General features: G+C 54.0%; 1 protein-coding gene and 1 pseudogene across 5 annotated transcripts in view; one reads left to right on the forward strand and one right to left on the reverse strand.

Moving 5' to 3' along the window:
- The window catches only part of LOC108408876 (ankyrin repeat domain-containing protein 66-like), a 154,218-nt pseudogene that overhangs the window by 83,177 nt on the left and 45,669 nt on the right, over positions 1-25,372 (forward strand).
- Positions 1,968-25,372, reverse strand: part of LOC140846886 (anthrax toxin receptor-like) — a 51,548-nt gene continuing 28,143 nt past the window's right edge. For 3 of the 5 annotated variants that reach the window (XM_073225067.1, XM_073225064.1, XM_073225063.1), the window contains 14 exons: positions 24,791-24,862; positions 23,525-23,596; positions 22,231-22,312; positions 22,086-22,119; positions 21,010-21,089; positions 20,859-20,927; positions 20,408-20,488; positions 20,261-20,321; positions 15,838-15,930; positions 15,013-15,082; positions 14,348-14,438; positions 12,650-12,868; positions 7,414-7,488; positions 1,968-7,322 (listed from right to left, as the gene is read on the reverse strand). In XM_073225067.1, the coding sequence (XP_073081168.1) occupies positions 7,191-7,322; positions 7,414-7,488; positions 12,650-12,868; positions 14,348-14,438; positions 15,013-15,082; positions 15,838-15,930; positions 20,261-20,321; positions 20,408-20,488; positions 20,859-20,927; positions 21,010-21,089; positions 22,086-22,119; positions 22,231-22,312; positions 23,525-23,596; positions 24,791-24,862 (1,231 nt within the window). In that variant the 3' untranslated portion in view covers positions 1,968-7,190. Of the gene's footprint in view, positions 7,323-7,413; positions 7,489-10,184; positions 10,411-12,649; positions 12,869-14,347; positions 14,439-15,012; positions 15,083-15,837; positions 15,931-20,260; positions 20,322-20,407; positions 20,489-20,858; positions 20,928-21,009; positions 21,090-22,085; positions 22,120-22,230; positions 22,313-23,524; positions 23,597-24,790; positions 24,863-25,372 lie in introns of those variants that run through there. The other 2 variants (XM_073225065.1, XM_073225066.1) reach the window with 2 other exon arrangements.

Consider the following 25,372-nt stretch of genomic DNA (forward strand, 5'->3'; position numbering starts at 1 on the left):
GATTTGAATCTGCTATCTGGATTCTCCTACCAGTGAACATCAGGCACCAGGCCTACTTCCCTCCTTAGGGGCAAAACCAGCCATGGGTTTCTGATCTGAAATGCCAAGGTGCCCCCTAATGGGTGCAGGCAGGGGCACGCAGAGGGGGACACAGCTCTGAGGGCACACCCTGCCTCAAACCCAGCGTGGGCTGCAGGAAAGGCTACTCCCAGGTGCGTCGTGGTGCTGGGGATGGATTAATTCCTGGGTGTCACCAGCAGGTGTCCAGGCTGGGCTCACTGTGGGGAGGCAGCCTGATGTGGGACGGTTGTCACTGGAGGAAAGGAGGGCCTACTTACATGGGGATTTCTTGTTACCCAATCTGAATTGACAAATAACTTCCTCTGTGTTGTCTACATTTTGAAAGCCTTTTCTAATAACCTTCAATTTCTTGTTAACTGCGAGAGTATCATCAATATGTCTGTGTGAGGAAGGGCTGAGGTATTTTCCTCAGATCACAACTATGGCAGGCCGCCCCCAAAACAGAATCCCCATGAACTCTTGGGAAGAGGCAGCTGTAGCTGAACCAACATTTGGGCAACGCCCTGGCCAGATCCTCCCCAGGGGTCACTGAGGGCCCACTCTCAGGAGCATGGGCTGGGCCTAGCCTTAGGTGCCGCTCCCCACCTCCAGTGAACCACGAAGTCCATTCATTAAAGGCACCCAGCCTAGTTCCCTCTATAGGGGAAAACCAGCCATGGGTTTCTGCTCTGAAATACCAAGGTGCCCCCTAATGGGCACAGGCAGGGACCAGGCAACCCTTACATAGTTGAGAGAGGAGCCAACACATCCTGGTGAGTCAGCCCTGTGTCATGTCCGAGCTGCACACACACACCTTGGTGCCTGTGGACTTTCTGGAACCTGGAGTCAATTCTCTATCACCCCCCCCTTCCTGGGGGCCTATCGCAGAATGAAAACCAGAGAAGCCAGGCCCGTTTTTGTGGAAACATATTGTGGGGTTTCAATAGGGTACGTGGCTTCCCCCAACACCTGGCAGTCAGAGGGTCAGGATCTGCTGTCAGTACCCAATCCAGGACCACAGAGGATGCCACCTCTGCTCTAGACCCAGCCGAACAGCTAACATGCAGCTCCTCTGGAACACCCTGGGCTCTGGTTTTCAACTCATGGGGCTGTGAATGCTGAGCCTGCAACCCTAGAGGGGACCTAGCTGGCCTGAGCCTTGTGGGGAAATTTGGCAACAGCCTCTACTTCCATGTCTGTGACACGCAGGGAGTGTGGAGCCCAGGGCAGGGCTGAGAGCCCGGAGCACGGCAGGTGCCGGCACCCCTGGGAACGGTGCACAGCGCCCCTCTGCACCATGTGTCGTACCCTGCCTTGTGTCACTGCTGCCCTTCAGGCCCTGCTCTTGGCCACTTGCCCTCTTGCAGGAACTACAGCTCTCAGGGGTCTGCTTCACTCTGGGAATTGTAGGCATGTGGAGCCAGGATGAGGTTTCAGGGTTTTGAGCAGAAGAGATATTGAGTTAAAGGACTGTGCTCTGCCCAGACTGCTGCTCCTTTTACATTCTATCTGCCCTCACCCTGTTCCTCCAACAGCAAAAACCCCAAGAAGAAAGTGAATCCAAGAGTGAGCACAGCCAGCTTGCAGGCAGCTGTACTACCCCCGTTACACTCCCGCTGCCCACCAGCTCTGAGAGCGCAGAGGGACCTGCAGCCCCAGGACGGGAGGCAGATCCTTTCTGAAGGGAGGGCATTCTTTCTGGGAGAAAAGTTATACACCAGGCTTCCTGGGATCCAAGGACAGGGGATGGAAGGCAGGAACCTCCCTGGGATCATTTTTTAACAAATCTTTTACTTCCTCCACAGCACCTTACAGCTTGCATTCTCGAGCTGCCTCCTCTCGTATCAATGCCATTTTATTCTTCAGTAAATCCACAGTCCTTCACAGTTCAAGTTCTTGTGCTGCCATTTCTCATGTCTCTTGCAGAAGCACATTCCTCTCATCTGTAGATATTTTGAATACTGTGAGAAACAGCCAAACCATGGTTCCCACTGCCCAATGGCCACTCTTTTTTATTCAAGAAGCTCCTTATTATGCGGTGGGCACCACCTTCCTCAAGTCCTGGGTCAGGGTTGAGTCCTGTAGCAGACAAGCCACTTCAGATCAGATGCCCACTGTGGGCCACTCAAATGTCTCCCCTTCATAGGGGTATTCCGCTGATGTAACCCTCCTATGAGGGTAGCCTTTCCCATTCTTTGGTCTACAATGAATCCTGCTTGCTAAGCCAGTTGTCTTGACTGAGTGTTTCAGTCCCATACAAGCTCACTATGGATTCAGTGAGACCAAGAAATGACAATGGAACATTCTTGGGATAAAAGGGTTACACCCAGCTCTATTCTCCTGGTGATACGTTGAGCACTAGAATCACATCTGCATCCAACTGTCTCCAGGTCCATAATCCTCCTCCATCTCTGCCTCCACCCAGGGCACGGGGCAGAGCTCTTTAGATCGTGACTCAGTCAATATTAGCTCATTGCCTATGGATGAGCAAGCACTAGCCTAGCAGTAGGCCAATTAGATCAAGTAGTTTGGGGCCGGTGAGCATCTTGGCCACAGGAGCTTGCATTTCCCCACACTGAGATCGTGTTCCTGAGAGACACTGTGGAGAAGGTAAAGGATGTAGCAGAGGACATGCTCTGTGGAGCAAAACAGCTGCCATCAGCTCCAGAAATGGAGGAGGGTACACTGAAGGGGAATGAGGAGGTAGAGGTGGTGCTGGAGGCCCCAACGCTCCTCTGTTGAAAGCCTGCCCAGCTGTAAATCAAGTAAATAAAGAGAGAGCAAGTGCAGGTTCCTCCGGGAGAGGTACAGCCCGCTCTCCAGGGCACAGTGCACTCTATGTTCCCCTAGACACAGGCAGAGCTGGTGGATTTGGGCTTCCAGTCTCAGCAGAAACCCTCAGAATCCATGTCAGCCTGGCTCCTGTACCTTTGGGACATAGAGGTGGAGAGTATCCTCCTGTCTGAATCAGAGATGGGAAAGCTGGCTTCCCTGACAACTCATCCTGCCTTGCAACAGCCAGTGCAGAATGAACACCAGACCCCTGGGACCCATTCCCTACTCAAATGGCTGATGGCCACACTTCTCACTGTACAGCCCAATCCGGTGACTTACCATCTTCCCCACTAGATGGCAGATGCATGCCAAGCTCTAACAGGTGTTACAGAATTTGGGCATGAAAAATACCATTTATAACCCAGTAAATTATGGCCCAAATGGGGAGCTGTTTACAGTGGAGATAAGGGTATGGTGCTGCAAATGGCTCCCTGAACCCTCTTTGGGCCCTTAGTAGCCATTCTTGCCCCTCACGTAGGGCAGCCAATAAATGAGGTTACCCATATTGTGGCAGATTTGGGGGAAGCTGAAGTGCCGAAGGCACAGAAGGGAGTGCAGTCCCCTACTGAGAGGAAAGGCTTAAAGGGCCCCGTGAAGGTCATGAGGACCCAAATATGGATTGATTTGAGAGGGGCAGGAGCGGACAGAGAGAACTTGGATGGGAAGTTCAACAGAATTTTATTGGAGCTGTGGTAACAACTGAAGCCAGAGCAGTGGTTCCAGCAGCTGGGGATCAAGAAATGGAGACAAAGCCACAGTCTTGGCCTGTGAGCCTGCAAGACTTCCTGCTGGACAGTGAGCCATCCTCACCTGAACGCACACACAAAGGTGATTGGGCTATAGTTTTACTGAGTGGAGGGTCAAGGCACCCGCCTTGGGGCACCAGGTGGGGATCAGAGGCCACATGCTCAAACATCAATTCATTGGTTCCCAGTGAATGTTCAACACATGCCAGCTCTGACAGACACAGGAGCTGAATGTTCACTGACTTATGGCAACCCTGAGCGGTTTCAGGGACCCCCAATGTTATAGTTGGATACAGAGGTAAGGCCACCAGACTTAAACAAGCCTGAATCCCGTTGGGAATAGGGCATCTATACCCAAAGAGATATACTCTGTACATCTCTCCAATCCCTAAATACATTTTGGAGATTGATATCCTCCAGGGCCTATGGTTGCAGACCACTGCAGGTGAGTTCAGACTGAACATATGTGTTGTAAAGGCAGTTCTGAGTGGACATGCTAAGCACCTGCCTGTATTTTTTCTTGTGCATCAGCACGTGTCTAATGCCAAGCAATACCAATTCCCTGGAGGGCATAGAGGAATTGGAGAAACCCTCCAGGAACTGAAAAGTGGGCATTATAAAACCTACTCATAGCCCTTTTAATCCCCTGGTGTGGCTGGTAAAAAATCCAGATGGCTCCTGGCATATGACCGTGGGTTATAGAGAACTGAGTAAGTCACACCCCCTCTGCAGGCTGCTGTCCCCTCTAGTGCAGCCCTCAGGAATACCCTAAGTCATGAACTAGGGACATATTATGTTGTGGATCTTGCTAATGCTTTCTTCTCCATAAACACAGCACAGGACAGTCAGGAACAGTTTTCCTTCACATGGGAAGGATGGCACTGGGCTGTCACTGTCCTTCCACGAGAGCACCTCCACAGTCCCACTGTCTGTCATGGACTTGGAGCCCAGGATTTGCAACATGGGACAACCTGCCAGTGGTGCAGCTGTACCATTATATTGATGATATCATGCTTACTGTCTATTTTCTTACCAGAAGTCCTGCATGCAACAAACATTGTGCAGCACCTAGACTGCTGCAACACGTACAGGAGAAAGGGTGGGCTGTGAACAGCACCAAGTTTCAGGGACCTGGTTTGTCAGTCAAATTCCTGGGGGTTGTCTGGTCGGGTAAGTCTGAAGTTACCCCAGAAGCCGTGATTATAGATAAAGTTCAGGCTTTTCCTACCCCCACAACCGTCACACTATTGCAAGAGTTTTTGGGTCCTTTAGGCTACTGGAGAGTGTTTATCCCACACTTGGCACTAATTATGAAACCCTTATACCATGTGTTATGAATGGGTATCAGGTGGGCCTAGGATGAGACATGCAATTTCTTTCACTGCTGAAAAATGGGCCAAGGCCTTCTAGGCCTTGAGTGTGCTAGACCTGTCAAGACCCTGTGACATGGATGTCCATGTGACCATAGACAGTGATGGCTGGGTTCCCTGGAAGTAGCTTGAATGGACTGACCAATTTACTGAATTCTCATCAAAATTCTGAAAAAGAGCAGACGCCATTTGCTGCTGGCATCTCCACGAGTTGATGAAGCAGATGAATTGGCCCAGGTTTGTTGGCTAGAAGGAAAGCCTGACTCTGATGTGGCCCAATGGTTAAAAAAATGTTTGTTGCATCTAGTGGAAAAGACAATGTGGGCTGTAGCCCTTCAGCAGGGCCTGGACTGATGAGCCCAGCTGGAGTGCACTGTCTGCTCTAAAAGGGACTTAACACCAAGGGAAACAAAAGCAAAAATGAACACATGGAACTACAGCAAGCTAAAAAGATTCTGTACAGCAAAGGACACCATCAGCAGAACAGAAAGGCATCCTACAGTATGGGAGAATATATTTGTAAATGACAGAAGGGGTTAACATCCAAAATATATAAAGAACTCACATGCCTCATCAAACAAAAGCAAATAACCCAATTAAAAAATGAGGAAAGGATCTGAACAGACACTTCTCCAAAGAAGAAATCCAGATGGCCAGCAGGCACATGAAAAGATGCTCCACATTGCTCACTATGAGAGAAATGCAAATTAAAACCACAATGAGGTATCACCTCACACCAGTTAGGATGGCCACCACAGAAAAGACTAAGAAGAAGAAATGCTGGTGAGGATGCGGAGAAAGGGGACCTCCTACACTGCTTGTGGGGATGTAAGCTAGTTCAATGACTGTGGAAAGCAATATGGAGGTTCCTCAAAAAACTAAAAATATAAATATCCCACTCCTACAAATTTTCCCAAAGAAAACAAGTTCTCAGATTCAAAAAGAGATACGCACCCCTACGTTTATCACAGCACTATTTACAATAGCCAAGATGTGGAAGCATCGTGTCCACCAGTAGATGAATGGATAAAGAAGAGGTGGTACATATACACAATGGAATATTATTCAGCCATGAGAAAGAAGCAAATCCTACCATTTGCACCAACATGGATGGAGTTGGAGGATATTATGCTCAGTGAAATAAGCCAGGCAGAGGACAAGTACCAAATGATTTCCCTCATCTGTGGGGCATAACAACGAAACAAAACTGAAGGAACAAAATAGCAGCAGACTCACAGCTCCAAGAAGGGACTAGTGGTTACCAAAGGGGAGGGGTGGGGGCGGGTGGATGGGGAGGGAGGGAGATGATTGAGGGCTATCATGATTGGCACACGTAGTGTGGGGGGGATCATGGGGTAGACAGTGAAGCACAGAGAAGGCAAATAGTGACTCTGTGGCATCTTACTACACTGACAGCCAGTGACGGCAATGGAGTATAGGGGGGACTCGATAATAGGGGTGAATGTAGTAACCACAGTTTTTCATGTGAAACCTTCATAAGAGTGTATGTATCAATCATCCCTTCATAAAAATATAAAATAAAATAAATAAAAGGGACTTACACCAAGTCCCACTGCAACATGGGATGATACCTCAAGTGGCAGGTAACAAATCCTACCATTTGCAATAACATGGAGGAGCTAGAGGGTGTTATGCTCAGTGAAATAAGCAAGCTAGAGAAACTAGAAGTATGAAATGATTTCACGCATCTGTGGAGTATAAGAACAAAGCAAGAACTGAAGGAACAAAACAGCAGCAGAATCACAGAACCCAAGAATGGACTAACAGTTGCCAAAGGGAAAGGGACTGGGGAGGATGGGTGGGAAGAGAGGGAGAAGGGGGAAAAGGAGCATTACGATCAGCACACATAATGTAGGGGGTGGGCATGGGGAAGGCAGTACATCACTGAGAAGATAAGCAGTGACTCCATAGCATATTACTATGCTGATGGACAGTGACAGTAATGGGGTATGTGGTGCGGACTTGATAATGGGGGGGAATCTAGTAACCACAATGTTGCTCATTTAAGTGTATATGAATCATACCAAAATTTAAAACAGTAACACACAAACGAAAAACAATATTGGAGTTTTGGTGCTGTACAGATCGTGTTATGGGGTGAGAGTTGCAGAGTGGCTTTCCAGAGCGTCCAGGCTGCAGCAGGTATGAGTGGCATCATTCATCTGGGCAGGTTGGGCACCCTGGCACCATGAGCAGGTGCTGAGGATGAAGCAATGGCAGCTGGGTTGATGCTGTGTGCGGCAGGATGATCCACGACGGGCGTCAGTAGGGGGACAGCAGAATCACCTGTCTGTGGGGAAGAGGAGAGAGGGAGAAAGTCACTGAGAAGGTCTCCCTCAGCCCAGCCTGGGGTATCAGCACCTGTCTAGGGCCCTTCTCACCTGCGCTGTCGTTTCGCCTTTCTTACAACACGACATAATCACCGTAAGGCACTTCTTTCCCAGTGACCCCGGAATCTACTCCGCAACTTCCAGCGGGGGCTGAAGGCTGTAGTTTCCCTCACTCATGGGGTTGGCCAAGTTCCTTGTCTTCTCAAGCCCACCCTTGTCCTGCTGGCCTGAATCCCACTGATCCCCCTGCCAGGTCTACCTAGGGGCACCATGGAGCGTGCTAACATCAGGCTTCCGAGAACATGTCTTTCCTGCATCCAGCCTCAGAGCACACTCTGCCCATATCCTGTCCTAGGCTCCTCCGTCTCTGGCAGGAAGTCCACTCTCACCTTCCTGTGTATCTACTTCCTGGCCAGGCCCTTGGCCTCCCTTCTCAGACCTACTCGAGTGTCTCCTCTCCCCTGGGCACCTGGCTCTGATCCACCCTACTGCAGGCCTCACAAAATCACCTTTCCCGAGAAGCAGCTCCTGCCAGCTGCCACCTTCAGCTGTGCTTCCCCTCTGCCTGGGAATCCAGCTCCAGGGCCCAGCTGCCTTGCTAGACTCCTCACCGCCAAGCCCCTCACTGGTCACCAGCCTGGCCTGCATGCATGCAAAGCCTGTGACCCTGCCCTGTGTGTCCCTAAGTTCCCACTCTGCCCCTGGTGCTTTTCCGCTTGAGAGCTGTCCACTCCCCTGGCCTAGCCCGACCTTTTTGCGAGAGCAGAACAAACAAGGCTGCCTATGTTAGTGCATGAAAGGCCACAAGGGGCCCGGTGACACCCCGACCTCTCAAGCCCACTGAACATTTGCAGACTCTACTCACCCACCCACCCCCCACCTTGTCCGTCATGCCACATTCCTAAGGCCAAACTGGGGCACTCTGGCCCTACAGCCCCAGAACACTGGACCTGGATCTCCCTTCTCAGCACTGACGTCAGCCTTCTTGTGCCCACGGGGAGGTCCCAAAGAGATTAACTGTTTCTCTTGGGCATATTCTTAACTGTCTATTTTTTCAAGTCAACTTTAGAATCATTCTGATCAAATTCCCTAAATGTGTGTAAGCAACAACTTATACAATGACACCCATTTTGTCTAAAAAGGACCTCGAGAGGGGGTGGCATGGGTCACCCTTGCTGGGAGCCCTTCTGTTGCCTGGGGCGCCCATTCAGTGAGAGGGTAAGATTCCATCCTGAACCTGACTCTCATGATGGATCCACGAGGGTCGTTTCCCATGAACTGTGGGCCGCCGTGGGCTCAGGCAATGGAGAAGAGAATCGCGCACGCGCGTGTGTGTGTGTGTGTGTGTGTCTAGGAGGGTGTGTGTGTGTGTGTGTGTGTGTGTGTGTGTGTGTGTGTGTGTGTCTAGGAGGGATGCTCTATAAGGGAGCATTAGGAGAGAAACTCCTCTGGGATTTGAAGGCAGTGGGGCAGAGACACAGCCTGTTTGCCAGAGCAGAAGTGAACAAGGCTGCCGCTGTTAGTAGGTACAAGGCCACAAGGCCACTCCTTGGTAACATGCCCCCAGGCACACTGGGCTGGCTGGCTGGCACTGAGATCAGGCTGGGATGGGGCCCTTCCTGCTCTGCAGAAACTGCAGGGCCCAGTGACACCGAAGCCTCTCAGCCCATCATTACCTTGAGGCCTAGACTCTAACACTGAAGGCTTAAAGAGCAGGAGCCAAAACCCCAGCACCTGTGAGAGGGTCCGGATGTCCAGCTGGAACACTACAGTCCTGGGGTCTCTAGTGCTGTGGCAGGGGAGATGGGGGGAGCCCATGCACAGGGCACAGCTCTCCTCAGCACGAGCTCAGGTCATTTAAGAAATCCTGTGTGCTGCCACTGTGCGCTGTACTGTTGGGGTGACCTCGCCCACTTTCCTGACCTCTGGGAAAGAAGTGATCACCTGGGGCTCACAGCACTGCTGGGATGACTTCAGAGGTAGTCCTGAGGGGCCTGGCCAATCCCTGGGCAGCTGTACATGCCCAGAACCCATCACTCTGCTACCCTCCTCGCTTGAGCTGGGCCCTTGGAAAGGTGACCATTTCAGACAGTTGCTCAGGGTCCCCACCCTCACCTTGCTGGGCACGAAGGCCATCCTAGCAGCTTGCTCTTCTCCACCCTCTGGTCGCTTGCCTCCCCTTGCTTGAACTCTCTATCTGGCCCTGTTGTACCTGCCCCTGTCCCTGCATGGTGTCTCCGGGTTGTGACTCCACTGGTCAGAACCTAGAGCCCACCTTCCACAGGAGACCTGAACCTCTGATGCCAGGCAGTGGCCCTGCTGGTCTCATCAGCCATGTGCAGAGGCTTCTGGGGCTTCCCAGAACTTCTTCCTGGGGGATGGGGGTCCTTCAGGCCCCTCCTCCAGGTGCCTGTCACCCTTTCCCAGTGGGTCACAGGGACCCTGCAGTTCTCTCCCTCACTCTGCGGAGGGGACCTCTGCAAGAGCAGCAGCTGACACTCACATTTCCGGGGAGTGTTAATGGCAGAAAGAACTTGGCACAGACCTTCCCCGGCTGTCCCTGCCCTGTGCGGGCTCGTGCCGTTCAGTTTGTTCTCCCCGATCCAACTGAGGGCCACTGAAGCCCAACCTTTGCTGGGGCGGACAACAAGCTCTGCCAGAACTGCGGACTGGCACCTGTCAGGCAGCCACCCGCACCCAGAAGCCTGTGCCCGTGCCAAGGGGGAGCCCCGGGGGCTGGGACCAGCCTGGTTGGGGGGGAATATGAGCCCTCGTGCCTTTTCTCTCTCCCAGGCCTCTAGGCCGGGACGGTGTCTTGTACTGTGGCGCCAGGTGATCGAAGCCCAGCACCCATAACCTCACCACCACAGAAGCCCGGCCTTCTGGGCCCGTGTCTGTGGGGCAGGAGCCGGCTGCCCCTGTCCTCCCTCAGCCCAGCCTGGGGTATCAGCACCTGTCTAGGGCCCTTCTCACCTGCGCTGTCGTTTCGCCTTTCTTACAACACGACATAATCACCGTAAGGCACTTCTTTCCCAGTGACCCCGGAATCTAGAAAGGGAAAACAGTGTCTGCTTCCTTGCAGGCAGCTCCTGGGGCAGGGACGCTGTAGCTGCTGCCCTGCACCTGTCACTTCCTGGCCACTCCGCAATGTTTGCTGGCAGAACTCAAGGACCAAGGAGTCGCACCCTGTCCCTTAGGAGAGAGCCGTCCTAGGGAAAAGCCAGCAAGCTCTTAGTTTGCAAATAAGGCTGTTCCCCAAAAGGGCAAGAAATTCTGTCACATCCCCTTCACTCCCTGAGGCAGCTCCCTTAGACAGACCTGGTCCTGGGAGTCTGTGACTTAGAGGGTGGCCAGGGTTTGCAAGGACAGGGCTGTGCTCAAGTGACCCTGGTAGATTGGTCTCCCCAGGCCACCTGCGTCCATACAGGGTTCTGACCCGGACAGGGAGGCCCACCTTCCACTAACCCCAGGCCCTCATTTCCTGCCCCGGGACACCCACCTGAGGTGAGCCATGCCTGCTCACCTGATACTTGGGCTCTGTGCACACCTGGGCTGTGCCTCCCTCACAGCCTAATGCACATAAGATGCCCTCCACTCTCCCTAGCCCTGCTGCCCTGAAAGGCCAACCCTACCAGAGCCCCTCTCAGTCAGGATTCAGGGATGAAGGCCTGTGAAATGCAGCGCCACATACATGAGAGCCCAGAGGAGGGGACCAGGTCGTGAAACCCAAGCCTCTTAACCATAACTCAGCGAGTCCTATGGAAGAGCCTCCTACACACAGGCCCTTGGGGACTGAACAAATGCCTCTTTGTTTCAGTGGGAATCATAGCAGTTGTTGAAACAGGCCCGAGTAGCTAATTCAGTGACAGAGGCCTTTGGTCAGGCTCTGATGGGAGCACGAGAAGGGTGTCCTCTGTGTGTCACTGTGAGTCCCACATCTTACAGGGGGCCCCTCTCTCTCTGCTCAGGGCATGAGAGCTGCAGGGTGCGGGGGGATCTCCCTAGGCTGAGGGGGACCTCATTGTGAAGGCCAGTGTGCCCTCAGGCTCTGGCAACACCACAACCAAACATGACCTACCGTGTCTGGTTTTGGTGGCGGCTTCTGGGAAATAGAAAGATGGAGTGCTAAACACAGGGTGAGAAGGGCTCTGGCTCAGCCATGCCCCCAGGAGGGGACCTGCTCTGCAGCACAGGGACAGAACAGGGCTTTGGGTGTCCATCTGGGTGCTCGCTGCGTGCGGATCTGTGGCCAGCTGGCTCCACCTGCCTGAGCTGAGCCCACACTTCCCTGTGCGTCCCCGGGGGGACATTCAGCCTGGGATGCCTGGTGCTGGTACAGGCGTCTAACCAGGTGGTTTTCTACAGCAGCCTTTAGGTCATATGAAGACAAGAGCTCCTCCCCTTCCCCTCCTGCTCCTCCCTCCCCTTCCTTTGCACACCCTGAACCGCCCCTGTGCCCAGAACTCAGGGAAACCCACCCAGCACCCTGGCTTCCTGTCCTCATGCTCCCACTTTGCAGATCTCAGACCTGCAGGTGTCTTGCTGGTGCTGCCCTCTCACACCTCTGGGGGTCCCTCCCCCAGAGCCCCCACACCTGTCCTGGGGAGCCCAGCTAGCCAGGCCTCTGCGCCCGTCCTCCCCGGGGCCCGCCTCTGCCCTTTGCTGTTGCTCTCATTAGGCAGGACACTGGCCACATGCCATGAAGGTGACATTTTTTCCCCCAGTACCCCAGGGACCGAGGCCAGTCGAGACAGCAGACCTGGAGCTGCCATGGCAGGACTGGGGCCACTTCATTTCTGCCCCCTGCCCAGCACGGGGCCCAGCACAACATGGTCCTGAGTAGTGACTGGGAGGGAAGGACAGGGCTCCAGAGATGGGCAGAGGCCATGTCTGTTTGTAAAGGCACAGCTGCCCCCGAGGAGAGCAATCCTGGGGCACCTGGCCCTCCCTGTGGGGTCATCATTGCAGGAGGAATCTGTGTTTTCTCCAATCCACAGTAGAGGTCTCTCCCTGGCCTTTGTCCCTTTGAGTCCTTCAGAAGCCTGAGTCAGGGCCTGGGGTCACTTCTCCTCAGGGGGAGGGAAGCCTGAGGCACAAAGCTCCTTAGAGGCCAGGCTGTGTGCCCAGGAATGGGAGGGCAGCTCTGAGCTTCCATATGCTCAGCTGATGACCTCGGAACTGATGGGACCTTCCCACAGGCGGAATTCTGGGGCAGCCAGGAATCCCGATACTTTGGGGGGCTGGGGAGGGCCTGGGCCACAGGGCTGTGTAGTCAGGGGTCACTCACACATGCAGTGCACCGTCGCCTGATACAACACCAGAGCAGCACAAGAAAGGGCAGCACCATGAGAGGCACAGCCCAGTAGAGAGTTTTGATACTGAGGACTGGACTGGAAGACTTTTCATCCGGGTAAATATGTCGTATGACACCCGGCACAGCATGTGGAAGGGTATGTCGTTGGGCAGCTGGTGATACGGCATCCAGTAGGGCAGGTGGGGTCCTCTCCTGAAGAAAGCACACATGTTAAGTCCTCGGTGCACCTGAGGTGCCTATCACTTGGCATCCCACCCCACACCTCCAAATCCACCTTTACACTCAGACTGTCCCACTCTGAGAGGGCCCAGCAGGCCAAGGAGCCCAGGGCTGGATCCTCAGGGCCCCTGAAGAGCCCTGGGCCACCGACCCTGCACAGAGGCTCCGCCTCAGAGTCTTGTCAGGGAGTCCGGCATCCTCTGTGCTGGGAGACAGGCAGCCCCCACTGCACGCCTGGGCTGACAGCACAGGGGCCTGGGGAGGAGCACACCAGTGAAGGCACACAGAGGGTGCAGGGGGCGCTGCTGAGGCCGGGATGAAGGGGTCTGCAGGATGAGGGCAGCACCCTGGGTCTATCTTCCCATAGCCTTGCCCTCACTGCCCCCTTCCACAGAGCCACTCAGACCCTCTGAAACTGCACTTCCACATCTGTAGGAGCGAGTGAGTGGACACCTGTGAGGTTTAGAGTTCATAGCCTGTCCTAGAACAGGGCAGACCCATAACGAATGGGGGCTCCTGTCCTGTTGTTACTCATGGCCAAGGAGAAGCTCACTGCATCTGTGCACTCAGGTGCTGCAAGTGCTGAACCGTTACACCAAGTGAGATGCTTCAGAGAAGTGTGACAGGGACAGGGCGAGACTGACTCAGTGCCCAGGAGGCAGGGCAGAGGAAAGGAGAGGCCAGGCCAAGGCTGGGGGAGAAGCCACTGTGCTGGGAATAGACACCAGCTGGCTCCTGAGTTCTTTTCCCAGTGTGCCTGTTGAAGGGCGGTTGTCACTGGGTGGCACTCCTGATGGGCAAATGGGTCAGTTCTGTCTGCTGATCTGTGAGCAGACACCCAGGGATAAGTATAAACAGACATGCACAGGAGTGTCAGGGCTGTTGGAAGCCAGGCTTGGGGGCAGGGGCTGTACCCACAGCTGGACCGGAGCACCAGTGCTGTGGAAATTCACCTCAACTATGTAGGGCCACAGGTGGTCCCAGCCTCCAGGGCTCCTGGGTCTGGGACCCAAGTTTTGAGGGCCTGGGCTCTAGCTCCCTGCACACAGCCTCCAGCTTACACCCCTCACCTAAGCCAGACCCAGATGGAGCTCTGAACTCCCCACCAGGAGAACCAGGCCAGGGAGGCGGCAAGGTGGGAGTCAGGGGGCCGGTCTCAGCATTGTTCCGGAGTCCGCTTGGAGCTCCAAGTGGTCGGTGTCATGTGCCTTCAGGGTGCACAGCCCCAGACACTTTTACAGAGGGACTCCCAGGGCACTTCTGAGAGTCGGGGCACAGCTCCCCAGTGAAGGGCTAAGGGGCTGTAGTGGCTGTGACGTGCTGCAGGTGCCCAGCTGCACAGGCTGCTTGCTGGGCCTGCCTTGGGCATTGCTCCTGCCTTGTGCTTCCCAGTGTGTCTGTCCATCCAGTGAATGGACTAAGCATAGTCCCAGAGGGAGGCTGCAGTCTTACCGTGGAGGTCACACAGCTCCTCCTGCTGACATCGAAATCGGTCTTGATAAAGGAGAGGCCATTATTCAGGCTGATATCAATGAAGACGGCCCTAAAGCACAGAAAGGGCAGACGGTGACCAGCAGCCCAGATGGCACAGTGCGTACACTTGGCTCAACCTGCAGCCTGACAGTGGTCCTCGTTGTAATGGCTCTGATCAGTGGGCATTCAGGACACCAGAGAGGAGGCAGCACGGGACAGGAGAGCCCACCCCAGGCAAGATGAGGTCAACCTCTGCAATGAAGGCTGAGCAGGCCGTGAGGAGCCCTGCATGGCCCAGATGCCCTCGTGGCCATGGGCTCAGTGGCCAGGCGGGCTGTTTGCTGTCCCCTTCCAAACTCTTTCCTATGACAGGGTATGCTGGCTTGGCCCTGAAAGGCTGCCTGGGCCAAAGGTACCATCCCTGGGGCCCATCCCCTCCTGCATCCTGCCCTCCTTGACAGAACCTGGGTGACAGGGGGTCACAGCCCCTCAGGGGACCACCCACACAGGTGGGTGCAGAGGAAGCTCTGAGCCCTCCCAGAACAGGTGTGAGCAGCTCGGCCAGAGGAGGCACCCCCCCCCCCGACCCCCGCTGGTCGCGCCATAGTGCCAAATCTGACCCGTTCCCTGAGCTTTTCACTTACTTGCCCTGATTATTTAACTTCGGTCCTGGGCATGTAATGGAGGTGTCTCGCACAGATACAGCCTCTATTCCTGGAAGAAATTTACATGCAAATAATGTGAATGGACATGTCCCCACATCCCCGTCTTCCCTCCTGTGGCCCTTGGCAAGCAGAGCCCACCCTTTGGCAGATGTCGGCTTCTGTTCTCTGCCTTCCTCAGAGCACCTACCTCACACCAAGTACCGTGCTGCTGACTCAACTGTCAGTTTAGCTACGACCTTCTGAACATTCTTACCCCTTTGTTGGAGCTTATAATGAAAACTAAATGCTAAGTATGGTTATGGGAAAGATTTCTGTGTATTAGTTTGGTATACTGCACCTTTGCTGAATTCAGGCATTAGTTCTGGTAGTTTTGGAGTGGATCCTTTAGGATTTTTTATGGCATCATCTTTCAATCTCAAGTGAACACACCATGCAGGGAGACCTGGCAGAGACTCAGAGCCCTGGGGCTGCCTCGACTTCCCTCCCACAGACTAATGGACTCGAGTCCTTGCCTCTCAAGGGAAGTGAAAGCCCAGGAAAGGGAGGGGGATGCAGCTCTTAGGGCACACCCCACCCCACACCCAGCCAGGGCTGCAGGAGAGGCTGCTCCCAGGTGTGTGATGGTTCTGGGGATCGATTAAGTCCTGGGCACGAGTGGCAGGTGCTCAGGCTCCCAACCAGTTACCCCTTCCACTGTCCATGTTGCTTATTTTTACTGTGTACATAGCAAATGGTCAGCACGGGCTTTGAAGGTCTGGTTTGCTGTGGGACAGCTGTCACTGGAGGAAAGGAGGGGCTACTTACTTGCCGTTTCCTTTCCAAGTCGAAACTGACACACAACTTCATCCTTCTGTATGTTTTTAAAACCTTTTCCAATAACCTTGACTTCATTTGTATCTGCAAGAGTAATATCCAAATGTCTCTGTGAGGAAGCGCTGAGGTATTTTCCTCAGATCACAACTATGGCAGGCCGCCCCCAAAACAGAATCCCCATGAACTCTAGGGAGGAGGCAGCTGTAGCTGAACCAACATCTGGGCAAACCCCTGGCCAAATCCTCTCCTTTTGCTCACTGAGGGCCCACGCTCAGGAGCCTGGGCTGTGCCTAGAGCACTCAGGGGCCCCTCCCCACTTCCCATGACCCACGAAGTCCATCCATTAAAGGCACCCAGCCTAGTTCCCTCTATAGGGGCAAACCCAGCCACAGGTTTCTGCTCTGAAATACCAAGGTGCCCCGAATGGGCACAGGCAGGGACCAGGCAACCCTTACATAACTGAGAGAGGAGCCAACACATCCTGGTGAGTCAGCCCTGTGTCATGTCTGAGCTGTACACGCACACCTAGGGGCCTGGGGACTTTCTGCCACCTGGAGTCAATTCTCTATTGACCCCCCCTCTTTCTGGGGGCCTATGGAAGAATGGAAACCAGAGAAGCCAGGCCCATTCTTGTGGAAACAGAATGTGGGGTTTCAATAGGATACGTGGCTTTCCCCAACACCTGGCTGTCAGAGGGTCAGGATCTGCTGTCAGTGCCCAATCCAGGACCATAGAGGATGCCACCTCTGCTCTAGACCCAGCTGAAAAGCTATCACGCAGCTCCTCTGGAACACCCTGGCCTCTGGTTTTCAACTCATGGTGCTGTGACTGCTGAGCCTGAAACCCTAGAGGGGACCTAGCTGGCCTGAGCCTTGTGGGGAAATTTGGCAACAGCCTCTACTCCCGTGTCTGTGACACGCAGGGAGTGTGGCAGCTCCGGGCAGGGCTGAGAGCCCAGAGCATGGCAGGTGCCGGCACCCCTGGGAACGGTGCACAGCGCCCCTCTGCACCATGCGTCGTACCCTGCCTTGTGTCCCTGCTGCCCTTCAGGCCCTGCTCTTGGCCACTTGCCCTCTTGCAGGAACTACAGCTCTCAGGGGTCTGATTTACTCTGGGAATTGTAGGCATGTGGAGCCAGGATGAGGTTTCAGGGTTTTGAGCAGAAGAGATGTTGAGTTAAAGGACTGTGCTCTGCCCAGACAGCTGCTCCTTTTACATTCTACCTGCCCTCACCCTGTTCCTCCAACAGCAAAAACCCCAAGAAGAAAGTGAATCCAAGAGTGAGCACAGCCAGCTTGCAGGGAGCTGTACTTCCCCCGCTACACTCCCGCTGCCCACCAGCTCTGAGGGCGCAGAGGGACCTTCAGTCCCAGGACGGGAGACAGATCCTTTCTGGAAGAGAGGACATTCTTTCTGGGAGAAAAGTTATACACCAGTCTGCCCGGGATCCAAGGATAGGGGGTGGAAGGCAGCTTCCTGGGAAGGCCAGGTGGAGCTTGGCGGTGAGAAAGGGTGGCTGACCGCCAGGACTGGCAGGGGCACAGCGGGAGCTGACTGCCCTGGGGCGGCCAGGTAGGGGCTGGGATACCACGTGCTGCCCGGCACAGTCTCGTGGAGAGAATTCCCACACTGCTCACCCACTGTTCACCTGTATGTTCCCTGCCTGCAGCTATTCTACTGCTGGTACTGATCCCAGGAGAACCCTGCCCCATGCCCACAGAGAGGGATGCTTGGGAAGACCCCACAGGGAGGCTTGTAGTAGCATCTCCTTCAGAACAATCTTACTGTTGAACAAGGGAGACTAATTAAATTAATTTGGTCCTTCAATGTAACGGATTGCTGTGCAGATGGCTGGAAAATATTATGTAGTGCATAATCCCAATAATATGGAAATATCCTTTTCAAGTTTACTGAGATAGGTGTGCACACGTGTAATCAAGTTCTCATTATACAGGCATGTAACATATGTATACTCAAGTAGTCACAGCAGTTCTCCTGGGAGAGAGTGGGATGAGACCAACGGGGACTCTCAACATAGTGGAGGGACAGTGGCTACCCAGGCTGGTGGCAGGAGGGTCCCTTACTGCACAGAAGGCCCTGCAATGGCCAGTCTCATAAGGAAAACAATTCGAGGCCCCTCCTCCAGCATGGCCCCCTGAGGGTGAAAAGCCCCAGCATCCCCAGCAAATACACAGGCAGGATGAATGTCAGACCGCTGTGCCCAGTGCACCAGGCCAGAGCCAGCGTTCAAAGCACGTGGGCCCACCGAGGAGAAGTGCAAAGCAGAGGACTGCCTGGAGGAAATGCCAGGAGGGGAGCTGCTCCCAGGGGCGGGGCTGGAGGCAATTAACTGGGAGGGCATCCAGGGGGGTTTCCTGAGCAGCGCTAAATTCTGTATGTCCGTGGGCTGACTCACACAGGGTCCTGTGCAATTCCCAGCCTTGTCAGATGGCACCGTTACCATTTCTGCATTTCAGAAAGAGAACTCTCAACGATCATTAGTCCCTAGTTTGAGATACGCAGACTGAAGGGTTTCATGGGAGGTAGCCTGATGTCGATGTCGGTATTTCACTGTGAGGTGCTTCAGAAATCAGATGGATCATTGAAGGAGAGAGCGAGAGCCAGCAAGGACTGGTTCCACACGTGACCAGACAATATGGTCACACAGGAATTCTGAGGACCAGTTAGTGGAGATGGGGGCTCATCGTACAATTGTTTCCAATGCTGAACATTTTAAGCTTTGCATAACACAAGATTGGAAACAGAAAGCTGCATGATAGAAATAATATCATGGACCGAGCCCAGCAGAAGTCATTGTGCAGCTTGGATGATAAGTGCCTAATGAGAGGCAGAGACCAAAGGCAGAGGGAGGCAGAGGGGGCGGCCCACCAGGAGCAGCTTTGAGGGTGAGACTCCTGTGCGGTGGGCCTCAGAGGATGGGTGGGAAACTGAGGCAGGGCTTACAGTAGCCTAGCTGCCCAACCCCACCTCTGCAGCAAATGAGGTTTAGAGCAGAGGGGTGCTTGCCTTGCAGGGTGTCAGCCAGTGACCTCAGATTCCGTGGTCAGCCTGGGGTGGGTAAGTCCCCTTTCTGAGCACTTGTACCTGTGACAGGCTGGGGCACAGGCTTAGGGGCAGGGAGGAGCCCTTGAGACTCATGCCCAGCCCCTGCCTGCTTCCTCAGGGCAGCCTGTTGAAACGGGTTCTTCTACTTCCTTTGGGGGGCCACGTTTCTGCTTTGTACTTTCAAGTGACTGTCACTCTGTGTAGTGGCCTTTGACAAGAAGGCAGCAGTATAACAGATCAGAGCCAAAACTCTGGGCCACACTGGTAGAGGGCATGTGGCAGGCACCTGTCACTTCATCTTGGCTGCCATGGGGGATGAATGGTGACTGGCACCCTCACTGGTCACTGACAATTGTGGCTTGTCATGTTAGTCAGATGCCATGGCCTGTGTGTCTGTGCAGACATAATCACAGAAATGAAGATGTCAAACTGGCTGCACAGATGGGCGCTTAACCCAGGAGAAGCAGGGAGGGCCCACATGTGTGGGGTTGCTAGGCCACCTCCACACTTTGGCAAGCTTTGGGTTCTTCCTACAGAACTGTCACTTCTACCAGATGGTACACCTTTGCCCTGAAAGGCAAGTCCAGGAATTTCACAGGATAAGCATCAGCCTTCCAGATGAGCAAAAGCAGGAGTGGGCACACCTACTCTGCAAGACTCCCGCAGGTCCATGCAGGCCTGTTCCAGCACGATGATGGGGAGTCAGACAGCTGTCCCCAACAGCTGGCTCCGTTGGAAACCATCATCCCAGAGGTCCCTTACCCACTCAAATTACATTTCAAATACTAATCAGACTTGGATTTCTGGGGTGGTTTCTAAATAGTTTGACGTATTGTCCTGGTTATATGTGGTTGGGTCCCATTTGGTAGTGTCATTTAGGTTTTTTAAAACAGTTTTTTATATTTCCTAATTAATCTTTTGGTTGTGAGATTAAAGAAAGTAATTACACTAAACTTATGTGGCAGTCATTTTGCAGTACGGTCACCCAGCCATTGTTAAAGTGATAGAGAGCCCATTACAAACCTGAGCAAAGATGCCGTCACATGCCCACCCCCAGCACACCCCAGGCACCATACCTCACACACACTTACATACGTACCTGACACAAACGTTCTATGGACCCAATGCACATTCCAAACCACAATCCCCCCACAGACAGCACATTCACACACACACAGCATATTACACACATTCACACCACACTCAACACACACACACACACACACAGTACACTCAAACACACCGCACAAACTGGAACCACGTACACCACTCCCACCACACACATGGCACATTCACAAAACACACACACACGCACTTCTGTGTTTACAACAGTGACTCCAGTAATTACCTCTGTTGCAGATAGCGGAGAAATCCACAGACGTAATCTGCACACATGACCTTGCTATGAGCTGAAATAGAGTGAGGCGAGTGGCAGGGTCATGGGAGTGAACGGCGGGGGCATGGCGTGCAGCCCCCTTCATCCACCCTCACTCACTGGGTCAATGATGTCTTCCAGTCCAGGGTATCCACTGTCCACTTGAAACAGATGATCCTCTTCACCAGCAATTTCCAACAGCTGAAAGGGAGAGGAGATGACCTGAGCCCACAGCCAGGGGTGATGACCCAGAGGTCCCCATCCCAGGAGACAGACACCGGGGGCTAGACCCTGGCATCCACCAGCAGCCCACCCTCAGGGGAGGGAAAGCTCTTCCACCCTTGCCTCTGCTGTGCAGGTCTTACACAACACTTGTTATTCATTCTGAACGGCCACCTTGCACATCGTTCAACTCCCTGGGCCCAGTCTAAGTGGAGAGGGCCCCGACCCCACTCCCCAGGCACATTTTGGTGGGTACAGGCCCATCCTCTGGGTGACCCTGAGAGAGCCATCTTTGAAGCTTTCCCCAGCTAGACTCACAAGTGACCCCTCGTTACCTGCTCAGAATTACCTGGGATAGCTGATAATTTTGCACACCCACGAAATACAGAGTTGCCCCCAACTGCTTGGATTTTGCAGCCTGAGAAAGAGGAAGTGTTGGGTATAATAAATTTGGTCCAAATATGTGGACCAAAAGGCTGGTAACGATGGGCTTGACTCACTTCAACCTGTGTCTCTGCAAATGATTCTGGCAGCAGTTGTTCACCTGTCAGCACGATGATGAGGCTGGGTACCTTCGCTCCTGTGGGAGAGGCAGGGCATGTCTGGGTCTATGAGAGCAACTGTCACAGGCTTCCAGGACCCGAGCACTGCTCGCCACACCTCACCCTCCTGGGGAAAGGCCACCCCGACCTGAGCACCTGCCTCCCACATGCCTGGAAGGCTTTGCAGCTTATCATGCAACAAGAAGGGCCCCTAGCCCAGGACCCACTTTGCAGATGAGGAGACTAGGCCCAGCTTAGGGTTCTTCCTACAGAACTGTCACTTCTACCAGACAGTACAACCTTTGCCCTGAAAGGCAAGTCCAGCAATTTCACAGGATAAGCATCAGCCTTCCAGATGAGCAAAAGCAGGAGTGGGCACACCTACTGTGCAAGACTCCCGCAGGTCCATGCAGGCCTGTTCCAGCTCAGGACCTCACGCACAGCTCTCCCACGGGCACTTGTAGACCCAGCCTCAGGGCTTGAGGTCAGAGGCAGGTGAGCAGTAGACCCCCTCCCCAGCTCAATGCCTCTCCCTGGGCCCCACATCTTTCCTAGACCCTACAGCCAAGATGCAGATGTTTCTGGCAAGCACAAGACTTTTACACTACGGGAGACACAGAGCAGGAGCATCAACCCAAGGGAAGGAGCTGAAGGGAGAAGGAGTCAGGGAGGAATGTGTGCTCAGCAAGGGGGAAGGTCAGGCTTCCTTCTTACACGGAGGCCCCACTGGCCTAGGACCAGCTGGGTTTCCCCCTTTCTTCTTCAGGCAGCCCAGCTCCAGGGCCAGTGCCTCAGATTTCCTAGGAACCGCGAAGTCGCACACGCGACCCTTTGCTGTGCAGAGGGACATCACGGGGTGGTTTTCATCCCCACTGCTCGGAGCAGGAGGCTGCCGCTCAGAGAGGGCACGCAGCTGGCTCCACGAGTCAGAGCTTGGATGCGGCCAGGGACAGTCTGCACCGACCTCACTGAGGCCCAGGCCTGGCTCTTTCCCCGGACACCATCGCCAAGAAGGCAGGAAGCACCTCACTTACCTGCAGCTCGTGTTCTTTCGATCTGCTCATTGGCCTGCAACAAAATGAAGGAAAAAGTGTTTTGGGGTACAGTGAGATGACCCAATGATGATCCTCTGAGAACTTGATAAAGCACAACCACATCTCAGAAATCTAGGTTCTGTACCTTTTCCAATCCGTGCTGCATATTTATGCCTCCGGAAGGTCGTACATTGAGCAATTCAACAAGCGCATTGTTTATTTTTTTTCTGGAAAAAAAAAAAAAAAAGTCAGAGGAGGTGGGAGATGGAATGAGGAGTTGCCTATTACAACCAGCCCCAGGCTGTCCTTGTCCATCTGCACTGCATGCAGCCCTGCCGGGACGGGAGACGGCCAAGTCAAGGAGCCCTGCCCCGGCCCTCTGTCCTGTGCCTTTGGCATTGGCTGGCCTGCTTCCCACCTTCTCAGCCCATATCGGGTGAGCAGGGTGGCGAGGGGACGCTGCTTTCCAGGCCCGTAGGTGAGGCCTGGCCTTCTCTGTGCTCAGCTCGGTCTAAGCCGTGCAGAACTGGGGGCCTCCCCCAGGGGTCCACCCTGACTGTCCATGGTGAGTACGGGGAGATCCCAGCTGTGATTCCATCACAGTGTGACTGGCAGCACGACCGCCCCCCGGGGGCCCTGCTGAGGGCACACTGTACGCGCACACTTAAGGCAGAGCTTGGCAAGGTCACCGTGCTCACCCTGGCCCCTCCTGTCCACAGGCCCTGGGACCCTCCAGTGCAGGGTCCTCAGGCTCTGTCTGGTGCTCCCCCCACTCTCAGGGGGTTCCAGTCATTTTCCTCCATGAGAATCTTAACCTCCCTGCTACTCAGAAGCTCCATAACGTCCCACCTCCCACCTAGACCCTCCTGGGATGCAGGCCCACGGGGCCTTCCTCCAGCACCCTGTCCCAGCCTGGTGTTCAGGACCCACTCCTAGGCTCACCTGACCAGACTCACTGGGAATGTGCTCCCCTCCTGAAGCACCCACACTTGGATGATACCCATCCCCTCCTCCCTGCTTCTGTCTCCCTCTTTCCCCAGCGGCCCAGGACAGAAAGTGACAAACAACAGCAGGTGCCAGGCTCTGTCCTAAAAGGCCCCCCACATCTGCTCCACCTGATCAGGGAATCTTCACAGTCAGCCTGTTCTAGGGAAAGCATAGAGCATGGAGGGAAGGACTAGGGTCAGGTGGCAGGATGGGCTCTGAGGGGAGGAGTCTGTCTACTAGCACAGGATCCAGCCAGTGCCAGTGCAGAAGTGGCAGTGGGGCCCAGGGGGCCAGGGCTGAAGGTCACGGAGGGCAGTGAGGGGAGGGTCCAGGGCAGCCGTGCCTGCACACCAGTGGGTTCCTCAGTGTGGGCTCAGGGGCCCCCTCTGCTCCCTGGCCCTCCCTGTGGCCTGATTGCTGGGTCGGCTCTGGGGGATCAATGAAACACTTACCTGTTCGAGGTCAGCTTCATGTTGATGCGGCCGTGTGTCGAGTAGGTAATGAACGACATACGCTGTTTGGGGCTTGGGAGGAAACATGGGCTTGTGAGCACCTATACACACAGGCTGAAAGTGATGCTGATATGCAACAGGGAGGGGGTGCCCACCAAGCTCCCTGTTCTCCATTCTGTCTCTTTTAGTGTGGAGTCTATTTCCTGGACTCCAGAAGTTCTCATCACTTTAGTGAAGGATTATGAGGCCTGGAAGGCGTGCAGCCCTCTTGTCAGAGTGCGGCATAGCACCCTGTAGACCCAAATCCCAAAAGTCTGTTTACTCTCTCTGCCTCTCTCTCTCTCTCTCTCTCTCTCTCTCTCTCTCACACACACATGCACACAGGGCTGCTGCATGCACAAGGAGACAGACAGCTTCATACTCTTCCACGAGGGCCCTCCCAAGCTGGCCTCTCCTCTCCTGTCAAATTCTTGGTACTTTCACTTCTCCTCCTCCCTGGACCATCTTCCCCAACTCTCTCCCCCTCATCTCAAAGAAATTATCCTCCCTCATCAGCCATTCATATTCTCCTCTCCCTTTTCACCTTCTGGCCCCTCTCTTCTGATCGCCTGGCCCTCATTATCCTTTAGTTACATTGTTCCCACAGGTCCCTATATGAGCTCCCCACTGGTCCTGGCTCTTGCCCACAATTATGAGACTTCTCTGCCTGGAGTACAGCTGGAGTCCTGCCTTTCTGGAGTCCCACCAGCGTCTCTGATCACGCATCATCCAGAGCTCCCTATGGCTCACAGCAGGAAATCCAAGCCCTGCTTCCTGGCATTATTGGCCTCTTTTGCCTTGGTCACAAGTTGACCTCTCGCTTCATCGCCCAGCCTTCCCATGTTAATCATGTTCAGCCAAACAGACCTCTTACTGCTCAAATGACCTTCATGGTTCTTGTTACCCTGTATTTCTCATCCTTCAAGATCTAGATAAAATTTCCACATCCAGATGTTTAGTTACAGTGTTAAGTAGTTTGCCTAGTTCCTAATCTATGAGGTCCTCCAGGGAAGACTGTGCCCCTGAAAACAAGGCCTGACTCCCAGGAAGGAGCCAAGCAAGGCTGCAGAGATCTTAGAAAACAAATGGGATCTGTCCTTCTCTCCTGCTTCAGAACACTGCCCTGAGCTTTGCAACCTGAGGCAGTCCCATGTACACTGCATCTAAATACCAATGTACTCAGTTAGAGAGGAAAACGCCCTGCAACACAGAGCTGAAAAGCCATACTTTTTAAATCTGTTCACCAAATCCTGCACAAAGCTCTGTGTGAACTCCCAGTTGTCATTTACACTGCGTGATCTGAAAAAGAAGAAGACATGAGTCAGAGATGGAGGTGCATGTATCACGTGAGCATGGTTTCTGCCTTCCCTGCCTTCCTGCAGGCCCTTAGCAAGCTCCTCCACGACAGCCCCCAGCTCCTGAAATAGCTAAAGCCAGCACAGCTCCTGGAGTGAGGTCAGCGGGTTACCTTCGTGGTGACTTTAGTCAGTGTGAGTGGCAGCAACTGACTCATTAGACCTGTGTGGTAGGGGATGGGGGACTTCTCCGATGAGGGGCTTTCGGTGGCAGACACGGATGGTTGATCATGCTACATGGGAATGTTAGGAAATGAGGTAGGATGCATTGGTCTGTAAAGCCTCCCGAAATTCTGATATGCTGTCTCTCCTGGTCCCCCATTTTCCCTTGGGAATCACCATTCCCAGCTCTCTGCTCCTCTTCCAGCCCTCGAACACGGAGGTGGGTCATGGCTCTCCGCTCTTCCTCCCCACCATTCCTGCCTACAAGGCTACATCTAAAACCGTCAGCAAA

The sequence above is a fragment of the Manis javanica genome, chromosome 16, assembly GCF_040802235.1.
Source record: "Manis javanica isolate MJ-LG chromosome 16, MJ_LKY, whole genome shotgun sequence".
Lineage (NCBI taxonomy): Eukaryota > Metazoa > Chordata > Mammalia > Pholidota > Manidae > Manis > Manis javanica.